We start from the raw sequence: 16,895 nt of genomic DNA, 5'->3' as shown, positions 1-16,895 counted from the left end.
CATGGCTCACGGGCCCAGCCGCTCCGCGGCATGTGGGATCTTCCCGGACCGGGGCACGAACCCGTGTCCCCTGCATCGGCAGGCGGACTCTCAACCACTGCGCCACCAGGGAAGCCCCATGTGTCTTTTTGAATTACGGTTTTCTCTGGGTATATGCCCAGTACTGGGATTGCTGGATCATATGGTAATTCTATTTTTAGTTTTTTAAGGAATGCCCATACTGTTCTCCATAGTGACTGTATCAGTTTACATTCCCACCAACAGTGCAAGAAGGTTCCCTTTCCTCCACACCCTCTCCAGCATTTGTTGTTTGTAGATTTTCTGATGGTGCCCATTCTGACTGGTGTGAGGTGATACCTCATTGTATTTTTGATTTGCATTTCTCTAACAATTAGTGATGTTGAGCTGCTTTTCATGTGCTTCTTGGCCATCTGTATGTCTTCTTTGGAGAAATGTCTATTTAGGTCTTCTGCCCATTATTGGATTGGGTTGTTTGTTTTTTGTTAAATTGAGCTGCATGAGCTGTTTATATATTTTGGAGATGAATCCTTTGTCTGTTGATTCATTTGCAAATATTTTCTCCCATACTGAGGGTTGTCTTTTCGTCTTGTTTGTAGTTTCCTTTGCTTTGCAAAAGATTTTATGTTTCATTAGGTCCCATTTGTTTATATTTCTTTTTATTTCCATTACTCTAGGAGGTGGATCAAAAAAGATCTTGCTGTGATTTATGTCAAAGAGTGTTCTTCCTATGTTTTCCTCTAAGGGTTTTATAGTGTCCAGTCTTACATTTAGGTCTCTAATCTACTTTGAGTTTATTTTTGTGTGTGGTGTTAGGGAGTGTTCTAATTTCATTCTCTTACATGTAGCTGTCCAGTTTTCCCAGAACCACTTATTGAAGAGACTGTCTTTTCTCCATTGTATATCCTTGCCTCCTTTGTCATGGATTAGTTGAACATAGGTGCATGGGTTTACCTCTGGGCTTTCAATCCTGTTCCATTGATCTATATTTCTGTTTTTATGCCAGTACCATATTGTCTTGATTACTGTAGATTTGTAGTATAGTCTGAAGTCAGGGAGTCTGATTCCTTCAGCTCCGTTCTTTTCCCTTAAGACTGTGTTGGCTATTCGGGGTCTTTTGTGTCTCTGTACAAATTTTAAGAATTTTTGTTCTAGTTCTGTAAAAAAAAATGCCATTGGTAATTTGATAGGGATTGCACTAAATCTGTAGATTGCTTTGGGTAGTATAGTCATTTACACAATATTGATTCTTCTAATCCAAGAACATGGTATATATCTCCATCTGTTTGTATCATCTTTAATATCCATCAGTGTCTTATAGTTTTCTGCATACAGGTCTTTGTCTCCCTAGGTAGGTTTATTCCTAGGTATTTTATTCTTTTTGTTGCAATGGTAAATGGGAATGTTTCCTTAATTTCTCTTTCAGATTTTTCATTCATTAGTGTATAGGAATGCAAGAGATTTCTGTGCATTAATTTTGTATCCTGCAATGTTACCAAATTCATTGATTAGCTCTGGTAGTTTTCTGGTGGCATCTTTAGGATTCTCTATGTATAGTATCATGTCATCTGAAAACAGTGACAGTTTTACTTATTCTTTTCCAATTTGTATTCGTTTCATTTCTTTTTCTTCTCTGATTGCTGTGACTAGGACTTCAAAACTATGTTGAATAATAGTGGTGAGAGTGGACATCCTTGTCTTGTTCCTGATCTTAGAGGAAATGCTTTCAGTTTTTCACCATTGAGAATGATGTTTGCTGTGGGTTTGTCATATATGGCCTCTATTATGTTGAGGTAGGTTCCCTGTATGCCCACTTTCTGGAGAGTTTTTATCATAAATGGGTGTTGAATTTTGTCAAAAGCTTTTTCTGCACCTATTGAGATGATCATATGGTTTTTATTCTTCAGTTTGTTAATATGGTGTATCACATTGATTGATTTGCATATATTGAAGAATCCTTGCATCCCTGGGATAAATCCCACTTGATCATGGTGTATAATCTTTTTAACATCGGATTCTATGTGCTAGTATTTTGTTGAGGATTTTTGCATCTATATTCATCAGTGATATTGGTCTGTAATTTTCTTTTTTTGTAGTATCTTTGTCTCTTTTTGGTATCAGGGTGATGGTGGCCTCATAAAATGAGTTTGGGAGTGTTCCTCCCTCTGCAATTTTTTGGAAGATTTTGAGAAGGATGGGTGTTAGCTCTTCTCTAAATGTTTGATAGGATTCACCTGTGAAGCCATCTGGTCCTGGACTTTTGTTTGTTGGAAGATTTTTAATCACAGTTTCAATTTCATTATTTGTGATAGGTCTGTTCATATTTTCTATTTCTTCCTGCTTCAGTCTTGCAAGGTGAAACCCGTTTAAGAATTTGTCCATTTCTTCCAGGTTGTCCATTTTGTTGGCATAGAGTTGCTTGTAGTAGCCTCTTAGGATGCTTTGTATTTCTGCGGTGTCTGTTGTAACTTCTCCTTTTTCATTTCTAATTTTATTGATTTGAGTCCTCTCCCTCTTTTTCTTGATGACTCTGGCTAAAGGTTTATCAATTTTGTTTATCTTCTCAAAGAACCAGCTTTTAGTTTTATTGATCTTTGCTATTGTTTTCTTTGTTTCTATTTCATTTATTTCTGCTCTGATCTTTATGATTTCTTTCATTCTACTAACTTTGAGTTTTGTTTGTTCTTCTTTCTCTAGTTCCTTTAGGTGTAAGGTTAGATTGTTTATTTGAGATTTTTCTTGTTTCTTGAAGTAGGCTTGTATTGCTATAAACTTCCATCTTAGAACTGCTTTTGCTGCATCCCATAGGTTTTGGATCGTCGTGTTTTTGTTGCCATTTGTCTCTTGGTATTTTTTGATTTCTTCAATGATGTCTTGGTTATTTAGTAATGTATTGTTTAACCTCCATGTGTTTGTGTTTTTTACATTTTTTTCCCTGTAATTGATTTCTAATCTCATAGCGTTGTTGTCAGAAAAGATGCTTGATATGATTTCAATTTTCTTAAATTTACTGAGGCTTGATTTGTGACCCAAAATGTGATCTATCCTGGAGAATGTTCCATGTGCACTTGAGAAGAAAGTGTAATCTGCTGTTTTTGGATGGAATGTCCTATAAATATCAATTAAATCTATCTGGTCTATGGTTTCATTTAAAGCTTGTGTTTCCTTATTAATTTTCTGTTTGAATGATCTGTCCATTGGTGTAAGTGAGGTGTTAAAGTCCCCCCATTATTGTGTTACTGTCGATTTCCTCTTTTATAGCTGTTAGCATTTGCCTTATGTATTGAGGTGCTCCTATGTTGGGTGCATATATATTTACAATTGTTATAACTTCTTGGATTGATCCCTTGATCATTATGTAGTGTCCTTCCTTGTCTCTTTTAACATGCTTTATTTTAAAGTCTATTTTATCTGATATGAGTATTGCTACTCCAGCTTTCTTTTGATTTCCATTTGCATGGAATATCTTTTTCCATCCCCTCACTTTCAGTCTGTATGTGTCCCTAGGTCTGTAGTGGGTCTCTTGTAAACAGCATATATATGGGTCTTGTTTTTGTATCCATTCAGCAAGCCTGTGTCTTTTGGTTGGAGCATTTAATCCATTCACGTTTAAGGTAATTATCAATATGTATGTTCCTATGACCATTTTCTTAATTGTTATGGGCTTATTGTTGTAGGTTCTTTTCTTCTCTTGTGTTTCCCACTTAGAGAAGTTCCTTTAGCATTTGTTGTAGAGCTGGTTTGGTGGTGCTGAATTCTCTTAGCTTTTGCTTGTCTGTAAAGCTTTTGATTTCTCCATCGAATCTGAATGTGATCCTTGCCAGGTAGAGTAATCTTGGTTGTAGGTTCTTCCTTTTCCTCATTTTAAAGATACCATGCCACTCCCTTCTGGCTTGTAGAGTTTCTGCTGAGAAATCAGCTGTTAACATTATGGTAGTTCCCTTGTATATTATTTGTCATTTTTCCCTTGTTGCTTTCAATAATTTTTCATCTTTAATTTTTGTCAGTTTGATTACTATGTGTCTTGGCATGTTTCTCCTTGGGATTATCCTGCCTGGGACTCTCTGTGCTTCCTGGACTTGGGTGGCTATTTCCATTCCCATGTTAGGGAAGTTTTCGACTATAATCTCTTCAAATATTTTCTTGGGTCCTTTGTCTCTCTCTTCTCCTTCTGGTACCCCTATAATGCAAATGTTGTTGCGTTTAATGTTGTCCCAGAGGTCTCTTAGGTTGTCTTCATTTCTTTTCATTCTTTTCTTTTTTTTAATAAATTTATTTATTTATTTATTTATTGCTGCATTGGGTCTTCATTGGTATGCACAGGCTTTCTCTAGTTGCAGCAAGCGGGGGCTACTGTCCATTGCAGTGCACGGGCTCCTCATTGCAGTGGCTTCTCTTGTTGTGGAGCACAGGCTCTAGGCATTGAGACTTCAGTAGTCATATCACACAAGCTCAGTAGTTGTGGCTCATGGACTCTAGAGCACAGCCTCAGTAGTTGTGACGCACGGGCTTAGTTGCTCTGTGGCATGTGGGATCTTCCTGGACCAGGGCTCAAACCCATGTTCTCTGCATCGGTAGGTGGATTCTTAACCACTGCGCCACCAGGGAAGTCCTCTTTTCATTCTTTTTTCTTTATTCTGTTCCGCAGCAGTGAATTCCACCATTCTGTCTTCCAGGTCACTTATCTGTTCTTCTGCCTCAGTTATTCTGCTATTGATTCCTTCTAGTGTAGTTTTCATTTCAGTTATTGTATTGTTCATCTCTGTTTATTTGTTCTTTAATTCTTCTAGTTCTTTGTTAAACATTTTTTGCATCTTCTCAATCTTTGCCTCCATTCTTTTTCCAAGGTCCTGGATCATCTTCACTCTCATTATTCTGTATTCTTTTTCTGGAAGGTTGCCTATCTCCGCTTCATTTAGTTGTTTTTCTGCAGTTTTATCTTGTTCCTTCATCTGGTACGTAACCCTCTGCCTTTTCATCTTGTCTGTCTTTCTGTGAATGTGGTTTTTGTTCCACAGGCTGCAGGATTGTAGTTCTTCTTGCTTCTGCTGTCTGCCCTCCGGTGGATGAGGCTATCTAAGAGGCTTGTGCAAGTTTCCTGATGAGAGGGACTGGTGGTGGGTAGAGCTGTGTGTTGCTCTGGTAGGCAGAGCTCAGTAAAACTTTAAACTACTTGTCTGATGATGGGTGGGGCTGAGTTCCTTCCCTGTTGGTTGTTTGGCCTGAGGCGACCCAACACTGGAGCCTACCTGGGCTCTTTGGTGGGGCTAATGGTGGACTCTGAGAGGGCTCACGCCAAGGAGTACTTCCCAGAACTTCTGCTGCCAGTGTCCTTGTCCTCATGATGAGACACAGCCACACCCTGCCTCTGCAGGAGACCCTCCAACACCAGCAGGCAGGTCTGGTTCAGTCTTCCCTGCGGTCACCGCTCCTTTTCCTGCGTCCCGATGCGCACACTACTTTGTGTATGTCCTCCAAGAGTGGAGTCTCTGTTTCCCCCAGTCCTGTCAAAGTCCTACAATCAAATCCCTCTAGCCTTCAAAGTCTGATTCTCTGGGAATTCCTCCTCCCGTTGCCAGACCCCCAGGTTGGGAAGCCTGACATGGGGCTCAGAACCTTCACTCCAGTGGGTGGACTTCTGTGGTATAAGTGTTTTCCAGTCTGTGAGTCACCCACCCAGCAGTTATGGGATTTGATTTTACTGTGGCTGCGCCCCTCCTACCGTCTCATTGTGGCTTCTCCTTTGTCTTTGGATGTGGGGTATCTTTTTGGTGAGTTCCAGTGTCTTCCTGTCGATGATTGTTCGGCAGTTAGTTGTGATTCCAGTGCTCTTGCAAGAGACAGTGAGCGCACGTCCTTCTACTCCACCATCTTGAACCAGTCTGTCCGGATTTTCACTTTAAACAATACTGATCTCCAACCCTTAATGGCTCCACCTTATATTCTAACCCTCACTGAGGCTGCTTTGTGCTTTGGCTGCCCCTGGCTGGGTCTCTAGTGCTCAGAGCTGGAGGGCACCCTGCCTTTCCAGTCTATGTATTTATCCCCCCCCCCCACCCCGGGCAGGTGCCCTGCCGGGTCTAATGTAAGAGTGCAGCAGTTGACTTAGAATGCGTGTGAACGAGAACCCTGCAGGAAAGAAAAAGCACAGCAACTTTCGTGGGCTTAGGTTTTAGGACAGGCACGAGTCTGACTTGATTCCAGCTTCCCCTCAGACTTGCAGGTAAAGGTCAGCAGGAAAAAGCCTTTTAAAAGCACCTCATCTCTGTATCCTATGAACCCAGGGTGCCCCCCAGTGTTGGTTAGGGTTAATCACAGTCTACCATTTCTTAGAACACCCTAGAATGGACGAGGGGTGCATTTTAGCTTTTTAATTTGTGCCTGTCCTGATTTAATGTCAGAAACTTTTCCTTCCTTTGTCACCTCTGGAAACTCAGTCTATCAGAGAGCTCGTGAGGTATTTTTTAAAACTCTGTTTGGTTTGCCTTTGTGCAAACTGGACTCTGATGGAAGGAGAATGTTTCCATGGAAACTCATTTCCCAGCCAGAGTACCGCCCACTCCCAAATCTTTTTTTTGATCTGCCTCCCCTTTAAAATGTCACTATGTTCATCTTTTCAAGACCTTCATGAAACTAACAAACACTGGCCAGTTCACATCTTCACCTTGCCCTCAGAAGACAAAGGCATTTATAAAACAAACTTGACCAGCAAATTCCTCCTCGTTACTAAGCTTGTCAGCCTCTAAAATTGCACTTAAACTTCTTCAACCTGCCTCCTACCAAACGAAAATGACTGCTAGACTTCTGAAAACCTTTTTTTAAAATCTTCCTTAATCTAATTCCGTATCAAAGCACACCTCCACTTTGCTTATCCAGACGGGTTGTCAGACTTCACACCGACCTCCAGGCATCTGTGGAATTTAGAAACCTCCACAAGTGTTCTTTGGCTACCAAACTTCGAGAGCCCCTGAGTTAAGCAAAGAAATTACTTGCTTTCCCTGCTTATCTATTAATCTTATTAATTAACATGTAATCTTATTCAATAATCTCACAATTATTGCTGCCTCTGGGGCTGAATGTTCTTTCTAGCTTGTGTGTGTGTGTGTGTGTGTGTGTGTGTGTGTGTGTGTGTGTGTGTGTGTGTCAGGAGTTTGGCTAGGAGATATACGGTAGAAGGTGAAGTCCTCACTGAGGTCACAAAAGTCAGAACTATCTCTTCTGTAGTTTGAATCCTTAGAAGCAGTAACTCCGGACTGTGTGGTGGTTCACTGCAGGCTGTAGTTTGTATGTGATGCATCTAGATGGCTGCTGGAGACCATTCTGGGCAACATGGCCTGGTCACAATCAGAAGGGCAGCTGCCTCAGGAAATCTCCCTTTGGCGAGGAGGAGTGGCCTGCGTCTCCTTAGTCCCCAGGGTTGGGAACTCTCTCTTCAGGAGTTACCTTTGTCCGGGAGAGCTTGGCCAAGAGAGTGGAAGGAGCTTCAGTATGGAACCTGAGCCCTGCCTGGCCTTTGATCACCTCTGCTGTTAAAAGCAAAAAGAATGTTGTCTGTTCAGACACAACCAGTTGACCTAGTGCTAAGCCCAAAGCAATACAGTCTGAATGCTTCCAAATCAGATTAGTTTATAAAGTATCTAGTCCTATGCCTGGAGCTTTGGTATATTACTGATAATGTAATCTTGCTCCTGTTGTCATCTGACCACTCTTTGTTAAATTGAGGTTGTAATTTACATATAAAAAGATTCCTCTTAAGTGTACCACTATGGATTTTGACAATTGTATACATCCATGTAACCACCACCCAAATCAAGATAAATAGGATATCATACCCATATTCAGTCAGCCCCTCCACTCCCCACCCCAAAGTCAACCAGTGTTCTGATTTCTATAGCCAAAGATTAGTTCTGCCCATTCCTGAATTTCACAGAAATAAAGTATAGAACTTTCTCGCTTCTTTAACTCAGCATAATGTTTTAAAAATTCATTGATAAATTCATAACGTTGCATGTATCAGTAGTTCATTCCTTTTTATTGTAAAATAGAATCCCTTTATATAGATTCACATAATGTGTTCCTCCATTCTCCCATTGATGGACATTTGAGTTACCTGCAGTTTTATGTGGGGCTTTTTTTGGGGGAGGAGAGGGGTTAATTTTAATTTTCCTAAAGGCTGCTTTCTGACCATTTTTTAAAATATAAATTTATTTGTTATTTTTATTTTTGGCCGCGTTGGGTCTTCGTTGCTATGCGGGGGCTACTTTTCGTTGTGGTGTGTGGGCTTCTCATTGCGGTGGCTTCTCTTATTGCGGAGCACGGGCTCTAGGCACACGGGCTTCAGTAGTTGTGGCTCGTGGGCTCTAGAGCGCAGGCTCAGTAATTGTGGTGCACGGGCCCAGTTGCTCCGCAGCATGTGGGATCTTCCCGGACCAGGGCTCGAACCCGTGTCCCCTGCATTGGCAGGCGGATTCTTAACCACTGCGCCACCAGGGAAGCCTTCTCTGACCATTTTTATACAAGTCTTTTGAGCAGCTTCAGCTCTGCTTACATTTTCATTTCTCTTCGATATAATACCCAGGAGTAGGATTTCTGGATCACAAGGTAGATGTGTGTTTAATTTTTTAAGAAACTGCCAGTTGTCTAAAGTTGTTCCATTTTACACTCTCACCAGTAATGTCTGAGAGTTCCAGTTGCCCCACATCGTTGCCATCCCTAGGTGGGCATGGAATGGTATCTCACTGTGGTTTTAATTTGCATGACCCTGAAGACCAATGATATTGAACAATGGTAATTCAGTGCTAAGTCTGATTTTTTTTTTAATCTTCAGTTTTTAAATCTATAAAGGGGGTTGTAGCCATGTCCCACTGGAGCCTAAGATGAGTATGTTATCTGAGCATATCTGAAAGGCTGGTCATTGCGTGCCCATAGGGACTCTGCTTAGGGCAGGAGGAGCTCCTGGGATACAAGGAGCTCAAGATAGGAAAAAGGGAATCTTGATACTGTATTCAGCAGGTAGACAAAAGGGGAGTCACTAATGGGCAAGTTCAAAACAGAATGGGGAGAGTGGAAAGGTTGAGGCTGGAGTAAAGCATTTCATTGTTGAGGTGGACTTACTGAGCCATCCTCCAGGACATTGGAAAATGAAGCAGCAGGGTTTGAGGAGGAGATCAGGCAGAAGGGAAGAAAAGGTGAGTCATTACGGATGATGGCTATGAGTGCTGAGAGAAGGTAGTGAACTTTGGTGATGGTGATATCATGGGGCTGGATGAGGCATGGGAACAGAGAGGTGGACCCCAGGACGCAGGAGCTGAGACGACCTGAAGAGAATACATGTTTCCCAGAGTTCTGAGTGCAGGTCTTTGGAACCCAGTGTGGGCCCCTCCTGCTGAATGGCCACGGCTCTACTAGAGTGACCTTGTTGGGACAGGTGATTAAAGCCAGGTGCTTTTACTAATGACATTGTTTCCCCATTCCTGAGGATTAGCAGGGAATTTTAAGAGCAAACTTTCCCACACTATGAAACAAGAACACAAATGCTACAGGAAGTAGATGGTTATTACCTTTTTTTTTTTGGTAATAAGCATTTATATGCTGCAGGTGTTATCAGAAAGCATTTGATGGAGAATGCTGCCCTCTACCAAAACCCCAGGGGGGAAAAACATTCCTTTGTTCTTCTTATTGTGTGCCACCTTTACTTGTTCTTTAGGGTGTGTTTAAAAGCATATGAGGGGGCTTCCCTGGTGGCGCAGTGGTTGAGAGTCCGCCTGCCGATGCTGGGGACACGGGTTCGTGCCCTGGTCCGGGAAGATCCCACGTGCCACGGAGCAGCTGGGCCCGTGAGCCATGGCCGCTGAGCCTGTGCGTCCGGAGCCTGTGCTCCGCAACGGGAGAGGCCACAACAGTGAGAGGCCCGCGTACTGCAAAAAAAAAAAAAAAAAAAAAAAATATGAGGAGGGCTTCCCTGGTGGCACAGTGATTGGGAATCTGCCTGCCGATGCAGGGGACACGGGTTGGAGCCCTGGTCCGGGAAGATCCCATATGCCGCGGAGCAACTAAGCCCATGCACCACAACTGCTGAGCCTGCGCTCTAGAGCCTGCGAGCCACAACTACTGAGCCCACATGCCTAGAGCCCGTGCTCCGCAACAAGAGAAGGCACTGCAATGAGGAGCCCATGCAGCACAACGAGGAGTAGCAACAAAGACCCAACACAGCCAAAAATAATAAATAAATAAAATAAATTTATTTTTAAAAAAAGAAAAAAAAGCATATGAGTAGAAAAAAATGGCAACCCCTGTAGATCAATTTCATAGCAAAAAAAAAAATCAAAAGAGCTTAAAACTTAATAACAAAACTTAACAGAAAAACAAAATGCGTTCATACAGGAATAAAATCTAAAGTCTTCTGAAGTCTTGTTTCCAAACCTTTGTCTGAAAACAAGTTTTAAAATATCCTTATTATCTCTATCAATTTTGAGTACTTGTGCCACAGTTGGGCACAATGACTAGTTTACAGGAGGATCTCATCCTGGGCACTATTGACATTTGGGCTGGATAATTCTTTGGGGGTGGAAGGAGCTGCCCTGTGCATTATAAAATATTTAGCAGCATCCCTGGCCTCTGCCCACTAGATGCCAGTAGTAACCCTCCTCCCCTAAGCTCATGGTTATAAAAAAATGTCTCCAGACATTGCCAAATGTCTCCGAAGATGTGATTACCATATTTAGCAAATAAAAATGCACCTAGGATGCCTAGTTACATGTGAATTTTATAGACCCACAGACATAGAAAACAAACTTATGATTACCAAGGGGGAAAGGGATAAATTAGGAGGTTGGGATTAATTTATACATCCTACTATATATAAAGTAGATAACCAACGAGGACCTACTATATAGCACAGGGAACTATACTCAATATTTTGTAATAACCTGTAAGGGAAAAGAATCTGAAAAAGGATAGATATATATTTATGTATCACTGAATCACTGTGCTGTACACCTGAAACTAACACAACATTGTAAATCAACTATACTTGAATTTTTAAAAAGTGAATGTCAGATAAACAGCAAATAATTTTTAGTGTAAGTATGTCCCAAATAGTGCATGGGACATACTTTTTTTTTCTTTTTAATTTATTTATTTTTGGTTGCGTTGGGTCTTTCTTGCTGCGTGAGTGCTTTCTCTAGTTGCGGTGAGCGGGGGCTACTCTTCGTTGCGGTGCATGGGCTTCTCATTGCGGTGGCTTCTCTTGTTGCGGTGCACGGGCTCCAGGCGCGCGGGCTTCAGTAGTTGTGGCATGTGGGCTCAGTAGTTGTGGCTCGCGGGCTCTAGAGCGCAGGCTCAGTAATTGTGGTGCACGGGCCCAGTTGCTCCGCAGCATGTGGGATCTTCCCGGACCAGGGCTCGAACCCGTGTCCCCTGCATTGGCAGGCAGATTCTTAACCACTGTGCCACCAGGGAAGTCTGCATGGGACATACTTATACTAAAAATTTTTTAGATCGAATATGACTGGTGACCTGATTTTATGTGGCCACCCTGCGGTGGGGGATCAGGGTGGCAGGGAAAGCAGGATCGTTGATGCATTAAACAAGATGATGTGTGTGAGGTACCTGGCACATGGTGAGTGTACTATAAATATTCTGGGAATCTGCTACAGGCCTTGAATGCACTTACCTGTATCCCTCCTGGAGGCTGCAGTTGGAAGCTCAAAGCTTCCTGTCCTTTACCACGACTGTAATCAGAGTGGGGTGCGCCATCATGAGGAGAAAGGGAGCCCACGTGTGAATCTGTGAGCGCTGGTACTAGCGTTCTGGTTAAAGCTGGTTTTATAGCTGCTGTACTGGAGCAGCAGTCTGCCTGTGCTCTAGTGCTCTGTCACCGTGGGCTCCCTGAGTTTTTACATCATTTCTCTTAAGTAGCAGCCAGAGAAGGTGACGAGTGAAAAACTGCTGCGCTTGTCCCAGACTCAGCCACTCTGGGTTTGATATTTCTGGCGCCGCAGCCCTAGAAAACCATTCTCTGGGATGCACCAGGACCAATCATTTCCACAGTGGGTAGCAGTGAGGACCTTCTTTCTGGGCCAAGATTAATGACCCAAGCAATCAGCCTTTCCAGAGAGCAAAGGTGAAATGTAACTCTGGGTAGATGCCTGACATTTTGAAACAAAGGGAAAGGGGGTGGGGGCGGGTGAGGAGAAATAGCATTTGTATGTCTCACGCAGGGTCATAAATCAGGGATGGGCAAGAGTGAACTGGGTTTCTGCCAACAATTGAACTGATTTGGGTTCCTATGTTTTATTTTCAAACAATCTGTATGAAACATGCTTTAAAGATATAAGAAGTGCCCCTTTGAGTTACGTATTGGTATATGAACTCTTGAGAGTTTTACTTTTCCAAAAGGAAGTCCAGTTCGTGTGGGGGAAGTCTTAAGTCTGTCCACGAGAAAGTACATTCGTTGCTCTAGAGGGAAGCCAAACTATAACATTAGAAACTGGGGGAAATGAAGAAGTATTGGCAAAGCGTACAAACTTTCAGTTGTAAGTTGAATAAGTTCCGGGGATCTAATATGACCATAGTTCTGTGTGTGTCATAGTGACAACAGATAAATAATTCTGTATTGTATACTTGAAATTTGTGGAGTAGATCTTAAATGTGGGTTGATGTGTATGTGTATTAACTTGATTATGATAATCATTTCACAAGCTATATATATATATATATATATATATATATATATATCAAATCATCACATTGTACACCTTAAACGGGTACATTTTTAAATTGTCCATCATACCTCAATAAAGCTTGAAAAAACAAAAAAACAAAAATTGTAAAGACTTCCTTGGTGGTCCAGTGGTTAAGACTCTGCACTTCCACTGCCTGCGGGGGCTTGAGTTTGATCCCTGGTTGGGGAACTAAGATCCCACATGCCATGTGGTGCGACCAAGAAATAAAAAAAATTTTTTTAAATCGTAAAGCAGTTCCAACGTATTTCAAAATACCACCATGCATGATCTCCTACCACAAGGAAATTCAGCTAGAAATCCGTTAGTGAAACAAAACTCCATATATTTGGAAATTAGGAAATATAATGATATGTTTCCAGAAAGTCACTTTTGAAGGTATTAGGCAAATACTCTGATTTTAAAGGAATCCAAGAACAGGTTACTTATTGATTAACTAAATAAGCATTTGTCGAGTGACTACTCTTTGCCACGTTTTGTGCTAAAGATGAATAAGACATGGCCCCTGCCCTCCAGGAAGAGACTTGCCGATGAACGATCACTGTCTTCTGTGGCTTTTCTCTGTGTCAGGCACCATGCTAAGGGCTGTGGGAATTCACAGGATCCCGAGATAGCTCAGTGGGGGAAGTGAATACTTGTTAATGTGTCTGGAAGAATTTACAGAGGATGTTCCTCTCTACTTGGTGAAAAGAAGACTGAAGCTTAGGAGTTCTCCAAACTGACAAGGATGGGGAAGGGTTAAGATGTAAAGATGTTGCACAGCAGGTAGCAAAGATTGGAAGGAGGGATTTCTGAGGAATGAGGCTGGAGAGATGGGCAGGAGCCAGGTCTCGGAGGGCCCTGTGGTCACACTAAAGAATCTGAACTTTATCCTGAAGGGCCAGTGGAGAACCACTAAAAGGTTTCAAGCTAGTAAGTAAGTTTGTGATTCCGTTTTTCTTATGGAAAGATCTCTTGAAGGTACGTGGAAGATAGATTAGACTAGGCAGGTTGGAAGCTGGTTGGAAACTCTGTTAAAGAGAGGCGGTATTCAAATAACAAATGCTGGCGAGGGTGTGGAGAGAACTGTACACTGTTGGTGGGACTGTAGATTGGTGCAGCCACTGTGGAAAACAGTACTTCCCTGGTGGTGCAGTGGATAAGACTCCATGCTCCCAGTGCAGGGGGGCCAGGTTTGACCCCTGGTCAGGGAACTAGATCCCACATGCATGCTGCAGCTGAGAATTTGCATGCCACAACTAAGGAGCCCACCTGCCGCAACTAAGGAGCCCATGTGCTGCAACTAAGGAGCCAGCTGGCCGCAACTAAGACCCAGTGCAAACAAATGAATAAATAACTACTAAAAAAAAAGAAGGAAAACTGAAAATGGAACCACCATATGACCCATCAATTCCACTCTTGGGTATATATCTGAAGAAAAAAACGAAAACAACTACTTCAAAAAGGTACATGAGGGAATGGCTCTTGGCCTGCGGTGGGTTCAATGTCCCCGGCTGGTCAGTGGCTCCCGTGCTCTGCTTCTCCCCACTGAGCTGCTGCCTGGTGCAGAGGAAGCCATGGCGCTCTGGATCACCAGGATGAGCTGCTAAGAACGGTGAACAAACGCGGCTCTCCTGGCTCGCTGTGTCTCCTCTCCCTATCTCGCCTGCTGGAGTTCCCCTGGCAGGAGTGGACCGGGACAGATTTGGGGGGAGGATGGCAGTCAGTGGGCCCCTAAAATGGTGGGAGAGTTTGGGGTGCAGACGGATGGAGAGAGGAAGAACACGAAAATTAATGCTGAAAATAAGGCGAAGGTCAGTATGGCAGGCACAAAGCGCGTGCCTGTGGCCACTGTTGCAACCTCTAAGCCCGGGCTGAGGCCAAGGACAGCTCTTGGAGACATCGGCAACAAAGTCAGTGAACAGCCAGAGGCCAAACTACCCCTGAAAAAGGAAGCAAAAACTTTAGGTGCTGGAAAAGTTATTGCTAAAAATCTACCAAAACCTCTGGGAAAGGCTCCTATACCTGTGCCGGAGCCCCCAGCGGAGCTGGATCTGGAGCCAGAGCCAGAACCTGAGCCTGTTAAAGCAGAGAAACTTCCCCCTGAGCCTATTTTGGTTGATACTCCCTCTCCAAGCCCCATGGAAACACTTGGCTGTGCCCCTGCAGGAGAATATGTGTGTCAGGCTTTCTCTGATGTAATTCTTACAGTGAGTGATGTGGGTGCAGAAGATGGAGCGGATCCAAACCTTTGTAGTGAAGATGTGAAAGATATCTATGCTTATCTGAGACAACTTGAGGAAGAGGAAGCAGTCAGACCAAAATACCTACTGGGTCGTGAAATCACCGGAAACATGAGAGCCATCCTAACTGACTGGCTAGTGCAGGTTCAAGTGAAATTCACTTACTCCAGGAGACCATGTACATGACTGTTTCCATTATTGACCGGTTCATGCAGGATAGTTGTGTGCCCAAGATGGTTGGCGTCACTGCCATGTTTATTGCAAGCAAATACGAGGAAATGTACCCTCCAGAAATTGGTGACTTTGCCTTTGTGACTGACAACACCTACACTGAGTACCAAATCAGACAGATGGAAATGAAGATTCTAAGAGCTTTAAATTTTAGTCTGGGTCGCCCTCTACCCCTGCATTTCCTTCGGAGAGCATCTAAGATTGGAGAGGTTGATGCTGAGCTACAAACCTTGGCCAAATATCTGTTGGAACTATGTTGGACTACGATATGGTGCACTTTCCTCCTTCTCAGGTTGCAGCGGGAGCTTTCTGCTTAGCACTGAAAATTCTTGATAATGGTGGATGGACACCAGCGCTACAGCATTACCTGTCATACACTGTCAACAATCGCTTCTTGTTGTTATTGCAACACCTGGCTAAGAATATAGTCATGGTGAATCGTGGGCTTACAAAGCACATGACTATCAAGAACAAGTATGCCACATCTAAGCATGCTAAGATCAGCATTCTAGCACAGCTGAATTCTGCACTCGTTCAAGATTTAGCCAAGGCTGTGGCAAAGGCTTAACTTGTGAACTTTGGAATACTATAATATCTGCAAATAAAATTGGCACCATGTGCCATCTGTACATATTAAAAAAAAAAAAGGTACATGCACCCCAATGTACATAGTATCATTATTTACAATAGCCAAGGTATGGCTAAGTGTTCATCCTAAGTGTTCATCAACAGATGAATCGATGTAGAAGATGTGGTATATGTACACAACGGAATACTACGGAGCCATAAGAAAAAGAATGAAATTTTGCCATTTGCAACAATGGATTTGGAGGGTATTATGCTTAGTGAAATAGGTCAGAGAAAGGCAAATACTATATTATAATCAATTATATGTTGAATCTAAAAAGTGAAACAAGCTAGTGAATATAACAAAATAGAAATAGACTCACAGATATAGAGAACAAACTAATGGTTACCAGTGGGCAGAGGGAAGGGTGGAGGGGCAAGATAGGGGTAGCATATTAAGAGATACAAACCACTATGTCTAAGATAAATAAGCTACAGGGATATATTTTATAGCACAGCACAGGGAATATAGCCAATATTTTATAATAACTATAAATGGAGTATAGCCTTTAAAAATTGTGAATCACTGTGTTGTATACCTGAAACATATAATATTGTACATCAGCTATTCCTAATAAAGTTAACACACGTTGTTCCCAGAAGAGAAAAACAGGAGATATTAAAATCATTTAACCACAGGGCATTTCCCAGTCAGAGGAGAAGAAAGCCAAAGCACTGGAACCAGGTCCTGAGGCCCCTGCTGGGTCAAGCAGACCCTGCTGTTGCTGGACCATGGAGAGATCCAAGGCTCAGGACTCAGGGCAGTATCCATGACACACATACTTCAGTATTGCAGAAGTGGGCACAGCCCTATAGATCCATGCCCTCTGCACATCAGCCCTGTTAGGGTGAGCTGGACGAGGGATGAGGGCCTGGCCTAAAGCAGAGGTGGAAAGAAAGGAACAGGTTTGGGAGAAATACAGAAAATAGCATCATATTCTCAGTGATTGACTAGACACGGGGAGGGAAGAGAGTAGAGGCTGGCTTCCACATTCCTGGTCTGGAAGGCTGTGAGGAAGGAAGGTTGAGCATCTCCACCCGGGCTGGGGCCTTT

The 16,895-nt window shown here is 42.8% G+C and overlaps 2 protein-coding genes across 4 annotated transcripts in view; both read left to right on the top strand.

Moving 5' to 3' along the window:
• Nucleotides 1-16,895, top strand: part of SV2C (synaptic vesicle glycoprotein 2C) — a 235,427-nt gene that overhangs the window by 174,263 nt on the left and 44,269 nt on the right. The gene's annotated exons all lie outside the window — the stretch shown is intronic.
• LOC116750525 (G2/mitotic-specific cyclin-B1-like) lies at nucleotides 14,468-15,782 on the top strand. The gene is given in 3 exon segments (XM_032625253.1): nucleotides 14,468-15,140; nucleotides 15,143-15,460; nucleotides 15,463-15,782. Coding segments are annotated over 3 exon segments (1,299 nt in total). The 5' UTR covers nucleotides 14,468-14,479.

This window comes from Phocoena sinus, chromosome 3, assembly GCF_008692025.1.
Source record: "Phocoena sinus isolate mPhoSin1 chromosome 3, mPhoSin1.pri, whole genome shotgun sequence".
Classification (NCBI taxonomy): Eukaryota; Metazoa; Chordata; class Mammalia; order Artiodactyla; family Phocoenidae; genus Phocoena; species Phocoena sinus.
This window is presented reverse-complemented; position numbering and strand designations above follow the sequence as displayed.